Here is a 12,354-nt window from a genome sequence, read left to right as displayed (position 1 = left end):
CTGTGCATGTCACTTGTTCTAAATTTACAAATTTGTTGTCTATGTTCAAAGTTTTGGTAAAGTAGGTCATTCCCCATCTCAAGTTATTTTTATATTCAAAGCTATTAATTTTTTTAAAGTTGGAGTTTACTATTTTTCTTGTAAATTTGACATTTTATTTTATATACATTTTCATCAGAGTTTTCCTAATTTTGTTTGTATATTAGTGTATTACTTTTCTTTTTATTATTATTATCCGTATGTTGATTATCAATTACTAAATCATTTTGATTTCTTAATACATGATTAACATAAGATTACCATGAATAAAATGTAAAGTTTTGGATAAATCAAGTGTTTCTTTTAGTAGGGGCTATTTTCTTCCCTTAAAAGTCGACCATGAAAAAGAAGAGCCTTTGTCTTTTTATAAAGCAATAAATCATGAGGATATATAGCTGCCCAGTTCTGATGAAACAGCTATATTACAAGAGCATTTTTATCTCCTAAAGTTAGCTTATTAAACTTTAATGGCTAATAATTCATCAGGAGACTTTTGTCAATGAAATTAAAAGCGTCAACTATTTTATTGTTTTTATCTCCTCTAATTGAAGCTTTATAAAAGGATGAGTATGTATCCATCAAGGAATTGTATATTTTATAAACAATTCCTTGGTATCCATATACCATTTGATTCAATAATTGGATCTCATTCCAGGCACGTCTCAGTCATTACAACTGAACGGACGTGCTCGGACAGCTCCTCTTTACCCACTATATATATCTGCGATGTCGGTTTACTGATAGATGGCTCAACGACTTAATTACTACTTTCGATGACAGAAACTAATCCAACGCTGTACAGTCTACATTGTGGTCTATGTAAATACCCGCGTCAGCATACACTCCAGAACCCATTATTATGGAACGCCATAGCTGTCTTATGTGTCTTTTTTATTATAATAAGGTGGTTTTTTATTATACGAAGGTGCTTTTCTATTATACGAAGGTGCTTTTCTATTATACGAAGGTGGTTTTTTATTATACGAAGGTGGTTTTCTATTATACGATGGTGGTTTTCTATTATACGAAGGTGGTTTTCTATTATACGAAGGTGGTTTTCTATTATACGATGGTGGTTTTCTATTATACGATGGTGGTTTTCTATTATACGAAAGTTGTTTTCTCATGTACAAGAATTACGGACATTTCAAGGCGAGATAACTCGTGTTACTTTTCTATTCTGGTTCCCATCTTGTTCTCATCGTCTGGTGACCAGTAGATAAGAATAGATAACTCCCCTAAACGAACGCCCCGCCAATAGATGTCACTTTGACGTTATGCCTATAGGGTAATTTATGATATTAGCAGTTATACGATAATTCCGAACGCAGTTGGATTTAAGAAAGAAACCCCGCGTACACTATACACAGATGAATGATGAAGAAATTGCCGATAGAAAAGAAATAATTAAAAAAACAAAAGTTTTGCATGCCCTATGATGATCTATGATGTAGAAAGAATATTTTCTGTTAACGATGGTTCAAAAGAGATACGTTTGTTTACATGTTATTATATTTCCTATATTTATAATATATGTATATCTCTTGATCAATACTTTAAAAAAAAAAAATTTCTTAATCTAGTAAATTTTCTTATTGTATGAAATTTGTAACCCTGTTTATACTACATACGACCTTTTCGGAAGCTTTAAGATAGTCCAAATAATTTATCATCGGTGTTTCTGATTTTAACAAGTTCAATAAAAGAAACATTTTAAAGCCGCAGGCAAACTGATCTATCCTTGTATATTTCTTTTTAATTGAGTTAGATGAAAATCCAATATACAAATCCTTTCAACATCAAGCAGGCTTGAGTATTTTCTAGATTATTATTACTTCCATGGATTTATATAAAAAAAAAAAAGCATTTAACTCTTCAACGTGATTCTGGAAAAGGATAGACAATTTATGAATATGACGAAGACATAATCTTTCAATCAGTTTAATTGAAGTGTGGAGCTGGCATGTCAGTTATTGCTAATAGTGGAATATTACAAGTTCACCCCGGTACCTCTCATATGTTAGATATGGAGAACAACAAACCGTAAAAACGGTAAGATGAGAGGTACAAGAGGCTGGGTATGCGGCCTTCCGACAGAGATATAATTTGAACTCCCCCACATCGGTGTTCAATCAAATTATCTGTGCGATTTGTTGGATTTTCCTTTTTTCCCTTTTTTTTTTGTTTTGTGGATGAATGAATATATGTCCATGACATTTTAATCAATGAAAAGCAGAATTTGTAGTGTTTTTTTTTTTTTTTGGTCGGATAAGTCACTATAGTATTTCTTGTACTTGTTATGTTGTATAATAACGACAACACGACATGTATTTTTTATCCAAATCTGCCATTAATACACGCAAGCTATTAGCTATGAAGATGAATAAGCTCTAAATCGCCATGAATACATAATATAAGACATTAACATTTAGCATAAGGTTAAATCAGTACTTGGAGCAATACTGCTCCTGACTATTCCACCTATCCTAGAATTAGTGCATATGGATCCCAACACTTGATGATTCTAAAAAACACAAAATCGACCTGTTTGATAAACCCTTCACGGACAACACAGTTCTCCAGCTTAACCCAACATACATTTTGATTTTATTGACAATTGTGTAACAACCGGCCAAAATAACTGGTCACTTCTCCCTTGGATATTCCTTCATATGACGTATCGTAATGATGCCTCAGATATATGTATATGTTTGTGCATCATGTAACTTTGCGTGTGTTTGTTTGTTTGTTTGAGGTGTGTTTTTTCTGTTTTTTTTGTTTGTTTGTTTTGCTTGCTTGTTATGTTTTTTATGGTGGTGGATCTAAATGTTGTTGTTTTTCTTTTTATTATTTCCTTTTTTTTTTTAATCTGTCTTTCATTTCTAACACTCTGCTATAGCTGCTAATACAATGGCAATCAACAAGCATAACCTGAATTTGTCGTATTACTAACAACCTTCACCACACTTGATGACAATTAACACACAGAGCATGTCTTTGTCATATTCCATATTGCTTATGACCTTCACCGCAAACTCCAATCAACTGACCAGAACACAAGATGACCGCGTTATCTTTATATTCGAGGCACCCAAGGGTGAACTTGTAATAGTGGAATATTACAAGTTCACCCCGGTACCTCTCATATGTTAGATATGGAGAACAACAAACCAAAAACCGTGCAGCTTTGTGTAAACATACTGAAACAAACTATACTCATTTAATACAGTATTTATTATCCAATACTTATAATATAAAAAATACATAAAACAGTAATGAAAAAATCAAATGTACCTTAATTAATTGTTTAAGTTTTCCCCTTTCTTGATATACAATTAATCAAAACGTCTGAAAAAAGTGCTTTTAAATAATTACGTTTTCATTTCAAAAATTTCATAAAACAAATTCAAAACTTAAACTGTTTCAAATTACTTATACTGACATAGTTTTGTGAAACTTTATCGAACAAAGACGACCCCTGTCCTAAATGTTTAGCAGCGGAGGACAATGTTCTAGCTGGACCCTCGGGGCTCATTAATTTTCCAACATGTGCATAATGGTCAATCATTCCCTTGGAACTCCAACCCACATGTTGATTGATCGCTTGATCATCGACTCCTAACATTCTTAAGGTAATTGCGCAACCGCGTCTGCTGCTGTGGGACGTTTCTCCTTGATACAGATTAATATTCATTAAGTGCGTCTTTAACCGGTCTGTCATACATGATGATGATACTGCTCGATTATTAATTTGTTTTGATTTATTGTCTCTAACACGATAAATGAAACCCTTGTTTAAATCTACATCTAATTTACTTGCCATACGTTTGTAATCCTTTACAAGTTTAATTGGACAAATATCTTCATCTAGCGACGGCAAGATGATATAATTTTTTGGATTGTCGATTGAGGCCGTTTTCCCTGCCTGTTGTGATACATAAATGCCTGTTGAATCAGGTATTTCAAACAAATTTTCGGCCTTAAGTAAACCAAGATCCCCACCCCTGTTGCCTGAATGACATAACAGAGAAAAATAAGACAAGTCACGCGCAAATAAGAACTGTGATATAGGGTCTTTTTCCACGGACACTTTGTAGGATAAATATCTACATAGTTTTCCTAACTTGTCGAACATTAAAGGAGTCGCTTGTTTTCTTGTAATATTAGAATTAGATTGCTCCAAAGACACTGCTTGAATATGTTGCTTCAAGATATGAGATGAAGCCGGGTTGCCACTGTAAAGCATTGGGTTCCATTCTCCAGCTCTTCCAATATCTCGAAAAATTGCTCTTATTTTCCCTAACAAACTGTCTACCGACTTTACCGTGAGAGTTTTGGGACAACTGCAGTTTTTAAGACCATGTTCTGTACGATATACGCAATTATCCTCGTGCAGTTGTGTTCTGCCATTTTTTTCTTTGAACACTAAGAATTTCCTGATATCTTCAGGAACGGCGTTGGAAAGATTTTTCAGAGGTTCCAAAGTAACGAAAAATTTCTCTAATTCGGTTTTTAAACTGCATTTCTGTTTTGAATAACTCCCCGATTTTAATAAATTGTCAAGTTTGTCAATTCGTTTTTCAATTTTATGCAACAGTTGATCCCTTTCTTTCGAACATTCGTCTAAACATTCTAATGACTTATTTCTCGGAGAACCACATATTTTACAAAAAATATAGTCTACATCGTTTGCTGTTGCACATCCTTTGCATAACATGTATGGACGTAAAATATTTGCAATATTAAAACCCTACAACAAAATAAAGAAAAAAAATGACAACTATATAAATTTACAAAAATGTTAACTAAACATACATATTTACACTTTGGTAGAGAAAAACAAACAAACGCTAGTCATGTCACTGTCCCTACATTCCTACTTGGGATACACATTTTAACATACTATATAAATTGTTTGTCAATATACGTTGGCCATCCTCATTCAAATGCACATTATCCCTTAAATGTGAACTGTTAATATTTACATTGTCCATGAATAACCACTTATGTTCTCTGCATGCTTGTTTCATTTTTGCATTAAATCTCTCCGATCTTATATTTATATAATCGTCCTTAGTGATAATTATTGATGACAAAATTACTTTTACATGCGTAAATTGCTTACAAATGTTTTCTAACAACAATGTTAAAGATTCAAGCTCATGATGTGCTACAGATAATTGGTGAAATTCATTCAAATACAAATAACATTTACTCAAATTATTCACACCGGCATGCACAAAAATAGTTTGTGGTGGATACCTATCGACCATCTTTTGAATATTGTATTGTACATTGCGAATAAGGCCTCCACCTTCTGAATAAACATGTACCATAGGGTTCCTAAATTTCTTATCTGATAAAAGAAATCTGATCATTGAATCACCGACACAGAGAAAATGAAAATTTGATGTAATCGTAGGGTTATTTAGAAAAAGCATTTTCCCATAAGATGAACCGGAAATAAAGTTCTGCACCCTAACCGCCCATAAATTCCATGGTAAACCATATCTATCAGACACATAGCCCTTTTTCGTTGGGTACTTTAAAACATCTTTTTGACCTTTGAGGCCTAGAACAAACGCGTCACTAATAAAATTGACAAAATTAGGCAGCCATAAAGGAGTAGTATTCTCCGCTCTTATCACAATCGTATAACTACAACTGCTTTCTTTCAAGAAAGTCATAACTGGTAGAACGAGATTGAAAGGTGGAAACACGTAACAGTTTTCCTGTTTGTTAATCTCTTGTGTGAAAACATTTATACCCGAGGACAAAGGAGATTGAAAAGGTGTAAAATGTTTTAAAATATTTCCTTTTTTGTCTTTCATGCTATTTGAGTCCAGAGCCATGAGATCTAAAGTATGTCCAGAATTTCCTCCGAAATGCTCTTGAATAGTCTGCCATATTGCTTTCGTAATTGTTGCGTCACACTTTGTTAAAGAACGTGAAGGTGCGTCAGCGAGATTTTGTTTTGACGGTATATAGTACAGGTTCAAAATAATGTCAGAATCAATAGTAAATTTGAAAATATCTTTTATTACAGAATTCAATTGAGATGACCTTGACCCCTCGTTGTCCCACGCATATATCAAAGCTTTGTTGTCGACATTTGCATCTATTCGAAACCCCTTAATTTTGTCTCTGAATGACTTCAAAACATTTAATAACGCATATGCTTCTAGAATCATAATTGGCAGAGAAAGCATTTCTGCCACCCACGAATCACCTACAGTATGTTTGATGTCATTAATTTCGAAGACACCACCCCATTTGAAGGTGGATGCATCTGTAAAAATAGTCACTGATAAATGTCTCTCCCTTTTCCACTCTAATTTACCTTCCCATTCATCAAGAAAACGCCATGACGTAATTTCATCCTTGAGATCTCCATTCAATGTTATGCCTGATTTCGACTTTATACCAAAAGAAATCGCGCTATTCATTTCGCGGGTATACAGCTTTGCGGCAGGGACTGCTAGCATGAAAGAAATACACCTGCCTGATAGTTTTTGTAAATCTAAAACGGATAGCTCGGACTTCGCGAGACAAGCCTCTCTGAAACCTACAAACTTTTTCTTTTTACTTTCAGTTAACCTGAAGCAACGCTCTACAGAGTCTACATTAAACCCTAAAAAAACTGGTGATTGTGTTGGTACAAATATAGTCTTTGTTAGATTTAAACAGTATCCGAGCCTGTTTAATATTTCACACACAATGTAATTTGCTAACAAAGCGCTTGGTATACCGGGTTCTATCCCTTCACTTCGAACTTCCTCTACCAGTCTGTCGTCAATGTACAGAAATATCGGTATAGAAAAATGTTTCCTTATATAAGAGGTAGGTTGCATATTCAAAGTATGGTATATGTAACTTGACAATTTAAATCCAAAAGGTAGGGTCTTACACCGATAATAATATCCTCCCCACTGAAAACCGACAAGATTGAAAGACTCTTCTGATAACCGAACATTATCAAAACCAGATTTATCGTCTATTGATGTGAAATAAGCACCTGTTTTAACTATCCTGGGAATATCTTTTAAAGTATCTAAGTTGAATGGTACACTTTTGATCCAATTATTGAGATACATAAGGTTCACACAAAGTCGAGGTTTTGTAGGTTCTACTGTTAAAGGGGCTACTATATGCGGTGGTTGTACTAGACCCACTTTCCCTAGGCATTCAAGTGATCCATTTCGTAATCTCTCTGTGATCGTCTTAGTTATAAAATCAATAAAAGGAACACAACTGTTCGAATTGTTAAACATTCTCGGTGGAGGAAATTCGTGGTCATACTTTTCTCCCCAAAATTTCCCTTTGAAAGACGTAATGTATTTATGTATGTTTACCCCGTTTTCTATCCAATCTAAGACTTCCTTAGGTTGCGACGAATTACATATAATATGCTTCCATTGGTCTACACGCGTATGAATTTGTCCTGCCTTAAAAGAATTTGGATTTAAAAAGACTAAGTTATCAGTCGACGGAACCTGACCTTGTATCAATGATGCACTAAATGATTTTTCCGCCGAATCGGGCTTAATTTGTAACTCCTTTTCACTTAAAAGTTTCCCCTCTAAATTGACATATGATGCTAATCTAACAAATTCATTGGTCGGGTCGCTATCAAAAATCACACTTTTTTCCCATGGTTTCATTCGAAAGTTTTCCTGAAATTATATATATAACTTGCATCAGAATTTAGTTATATGAGGTAATATATTTTTTATGTACAATGCATGCCAACATCTAATGAGCAACATCAACGAAAAACTTAACGATAAGAGTTCAATAACTAGTTCTGGGGTGGAGGGATAAGGCAATCCCTAGCCATATGACCAGGTTTATTACATCGATAGCATATCAATGGGGTGCGGGGTCTTGACCTTCGTGGTTGTTGAGAAAAACGTGGAGGTGAAGGTCCTTGTGGATAACTAAAACGATTGTACCCATAATTATAAGGCATGGGCTGAAACATGCCATACCCTTGTGTATTTACATCCTCATTGTTTTTTGTCATTCCGAAATTTTTCATTAACTTTTGTTCCTTGTCTAAAATGCTTTCTTCTTCTCTGTTGCAGACTAATTTCAACACAAGTGCTGCAGCAAAAGATGGGTTTGACTTATGAGAATTAAATCGGTTTAAAATTAGGTTTATCTTGTCTTTAATATCACTGTTTTGCTTTCTAGCTAAACTTTCAAGAATTACAAGTCTCTCGTGCAAAACGTCAATATCAACCTTTGGTCCCTTGGATGCCTCTTCTTTCACGTCTCGCTTGGCTCTTGCTAAATCCGATTCGTCATCGGCTGTTTTCTTTTCTTCCAACTTCTTCTCCAGCTTATCTATTTTGTCCTCCAGGGCTTTCATCTGTTTGGGAAAATATCACATATAATAACACCCATTGTTTATCTTTGTACAACCACAGTTCTATACCAATTAAAATGCATGCATACCTGCAGTGTTTGTTGACACTGATTGTTACGGTTAATATAACTTCTTAAGATACTCTCTACTATTAAATAATACACATGTTGTTAATCACTGTAGTGTGGATAATTAATCCTGTCCAGCTTTTCTTACAGCTGCCAACTGTGACTTTATCTGAACTTTTATCATACACAAATAAATTTGATAAGAGAAGATCTCAAGGAAATAACTTATTACCGGTTGCATAACCGCCTCTCAAATTATAATCCCTTATGTCAAAATATTACCATAATTTTCCAGGGTTGGAATGAAATATAAGCATTTTTATACTTTTCATATTAACTTGCACAAATCCTTTCTATGTTATGCTCCTCCAACCACAATTTTAGATAAAAATATTTAAATTCAGTTAGATAATGAAGACGACAATGCACATACAATGCCTTCTTAGTAACAAAGGCAGCCTGTCATCTTCATTTATTTAATAAAATTAGCATAATTATGTAATGCGTGATTATAACTTTTTTTTTTTTTTTCCTAGTTAATATGAGATAATTTTATCTGGGAGTAAAACTTATGTGACCACAATTAAATCTTACGCTGGTTACTGTATCTCAAATGGAGGTATGCATACTACAAGACTAATTTAAGAAACTTTTATTTTCTTTTTTTCTTCTTTTTTTTTTTTTTTTATAAAAACCTACTAACTGATTTCTATTTACTAACGACCCATTTCGTACCTCTTATTCTTTTTTCTTTATTTCTTTCTTTCATTCAAAATTATTATAACTTTTAATATATCCTCTTCATCTTCTTTTATTTCCATTTTCCTACAAATGTCCCTTTAATTGCAAGTAATACTCCCCTGTGAGCCTTATTTTTCAACGAATTTATCAAAACTTATTCCGTATAGTTCTTCCACAACATCTTCTTCCTCTTACTATAATATTCATTAAAATTTTACATTTATGTCTTGTGATCTCATTCCTAAATAAGTCTCACATATTACGACAGACCTTTCTCTAGCGTATCTTTTCTTTTTACAAATTGGATTATTTCATACTCGTTTATACATATGTGGTATAATTGCTAATGAGACAACTCTTCACAAGAACAAATAACGAAGAAATTATCATCTATATACCACCGTACTGTTTTCAACAATGAACAAAGATTAAAACATTTCATTTTCTTCTCTCTTTCAAATTGCATGAAAAACTAACAATTAAACAAACTTAAATTTTAAACATTAACCAACTTTGTCTATCTTCATATTTCTTTCGATAAACGTTAAAATTTCTTTTCACACCCTTCTATTTACCATACTTTTCTAAACCATTTTTTTTCTTTCTTTCTAAATTGCTGACAGTTAACCATTTTTTTTTTTTTTTTTTTTTTTTTTTCTCATTTCCTATATACATGATATATATTTTCCGTCTCTATTAACATAACTGTTTTCTCTTGCTAACCTTGTCTGTACCTTTAATTCATCCTTTAACCGCAGACAATTTATAATTATCTCGTTTATTTCATGTAAATTCTCTCTTGAAGCATCAAAACTAATCTTAAATATTCCAAATACTTTTCTTCACATCTCTTTTCTTTAACATTAATATATATATTTTTCTCTCTCAAAACTATTGATCATGCATGGACGACCCTTCATTAATCATTTTCAAATTAACCACATATTTTTTCACTTAAACGTAAAATCCTCTTTTCACAGTATTTTAGTTACCAATCTTGCATCCCAATTTTTTCCATTTGTTTTTCTTATCTATTGCCTCATTTTGACTTTTCCTAATTTACTTCATTTTAACATAATTATGACTAAATTTTCTCGTTTCCTATATAATTTTCCTTCTTTAATAACATATCTGTTTTCTCTAGATAACTACATCCACATCTTGTTTAACCTCAGACATTTCATAATTATCTCATGTATTTTATATTTATTTTATTTTTCTCTCTCTTGAATCATCAATAAAAATTTCTAATACACATTTCTCTCTTTTAGGCAGTTCGTTTCTTTCTTCTTTTTTTTTTGTATGCTAAAACTTAAAATCCTCTTTTCATCATTCTTAAAGACATTTTATTTTTTCTCTCCTTTTTAATTATTTTTTTTTCTCTCTTGCATCATCAATAAAAATCTTAAATATTTCGAGGAAAACTTTTCTTTACATGTCTCTCTTTCAGACATTTCATTTCTTTTCTTCTTTTTTATGTGCTAAAACTTAAAATCCTCTTTTCATCATTCTTAAAGACTTTTTTTTTTCTCCTTTTTAATTATTTTTCTCTCTCTTGAATCATCAATAAAAATCTTAAATATTTCGAGGAAAACTTTTCTTCACATTTCTCTCTTTTAGACAGTTCATTTCTTTTCTTCTTTTTTTTTTTTATATGCTAAAACTTAAAATCCTCTTTTCATCATTCTTAAAGACTTTTTTTTTTTTTTTTCTCTCCTTTTTTTTTTTTCTTTCTTTCTAAATTGCAACCTTTTAACAAAACTATAGCTAATTTTACTCATTTCATATATATTTTCCCTTCTTTATTAACAAACCGTTTTCCCTGGATAACCACATCTATACCTGTAATTCTTCTTTTAACCACAGACGATTTATAATTATCTCATGCATTTTTTCCTTCCTTTTTCTCTTGAATCATTAATAATATGTCTTTCCTTATGAATAGTAATATACACTTTTAATCTTTGTAAGAAATTCTTTAAATCATTTCCCGGTGATGTGCTAATTTGGTCATTAATAATCTAAGCCTTTTAATATATTAATACATTTTTTCTAATGTAACCGCATTGTCATTTATCCCATAGATCTGAACGTAATAATTATTTACAGCACTGAACAAATCTATAAATAATATATTCTTCCATTCACCTAAAAAATTTCATTTAAATAACCTCATTCAATTTTGAATGTGTACTTAAGGTAAATAACGCCAAAATTAATTTACGTTAACCAAAACCATTTATAACACGAGACTCTTTTCGCATACACTTTGACCAAATACACGATTCTGTTTAATGCCCGGATCAAATGAAATATGAGCATTTAACTTCTAATACCATAACAAAATTCCTCTTGCTTAACAAGAAAACTTTTTTTTTACTGATTAAACTGTTCTTACCCCAGTTGTATCATTTGCCTTTTTCTTTTTTTTAGGTGGCTCCGGACGTGTAGATGGCCCAGCCTCCTCATCATCTTTTCCCTCCTGAATCATGTCACCACACTGTAGTGCAAAATGCACCAGTTTGCAAATGTTTTCCCTGGAATCCTGGATTCCACCCAACAGCATAATTTCCTCCAGTTTGACACCTTTTGAATTTGCGATGTTGAACAGTTCTAGTTTGCTGAATGTTGGCAAACACTTCCCTTCATACTCCTCCATTTCAGGATCTTCTTCTTCCCGAAATTTCCTTAAAACTTTTACAATATCCATTTTGCGTCTGATTAGGACCGCAAACTCCAATCAACTGACCAGAACACAAGATGACCGCGTTATCTTTATATTCGAGGCACCCAAGGGTGAACTTGTAATAGTTCTTTAGTTTATTTATCATGTATCATTGTCATTTTGCTTAGTGAAGTGTCTTTTGTTATCTATTCTGACATCGGACTCGGACTTTCTTTTAAACTGAGTTTTACTGTGCGTATTGCTGTGTTTTGTTTATTCTACATAGGCTAGAGGTATAGAGGGAGGGTTGAAATCTCAAAAAACATATAAATAAAAGCTACAGAAAGGCAATATCATAAATATGACAAGATGTACATTACTGTCAATTTTAGATTTTATTTGATATGGATAGGTCACATGTATTCGATATTGACATTGTATAAGCCAGATGTATACTCCATGCTGAATTTTAT

General features: G+C 32.5%; 1 protein-coding gene across 1 annotated transcript; it reads right to left on the bottom strand.

The window, feature by feature from the left end:
• Nucleotides 1-3,245: 3,245 nt before the first annotated feature.
• LOC127708068 (uncharacterized) lies at nucleotides 3,246-12,026 on the bottom strand. Its single transcript, XM_052212862.1, has 2 exons — nucleotides 11,615-12,026; nucleotides 3,246-8,410 (listed from the first exon to the last, which is right to left on the bottom strand). The coding sequence occupies exons 1-2, from the start codon at nucleotides 11,924-11,926 to the stop codon at nucleotides 7,838-7,840; spliced, it is 885 nt and encodes a 294-aa protein (XP_052068822.1). The 5' UTR covers nucleotides 11,927-12,026; the 3' UTR covers nucleotides 3,246-7,837.
• Between the last annotated feature and the right edge of the window lie 328 nt (nucleotides 12,027-12,354).

Source organism: Mytilus californianus, unplaced genomic scaffold, assembly GCF_021869535.1.
Source record: "Mytilus californianus isolate M0D057914Y unplaced genomic scaffold, xbMytCali1.0.p SCAF_7, whole genome shotgun sequence".
Lineage (NCBI taxonomy): Eukaryota > Metazoa > Mollusca > Bivalvia > Mytilida > Mytilidae > Mytilus > Mytilus californianus.
The sequence above is the reverse complement of the archived record's forward strand: the minus strand, read 5'-3'. Positions and strand labels throughout refer to the sequence as shown.

Excerpts from the sequence above, each read along its gene's own strand:
- LOC127708068 (XM_052212862.1), bottom strand. The coding sequence starts at position 11,926 with ATGGATATTGTAAAAGTTTTAAGGAAATTTCGGGAAGAAGAAGATCCT. Across the intron at positions 8,411-11,614 it reads AGGCAAATGATACAACTGGG|ATGAAAGCCCTGGAGGACAA; the intron begins GTAAGAACAGTT and ends TTTCCCAAACAG.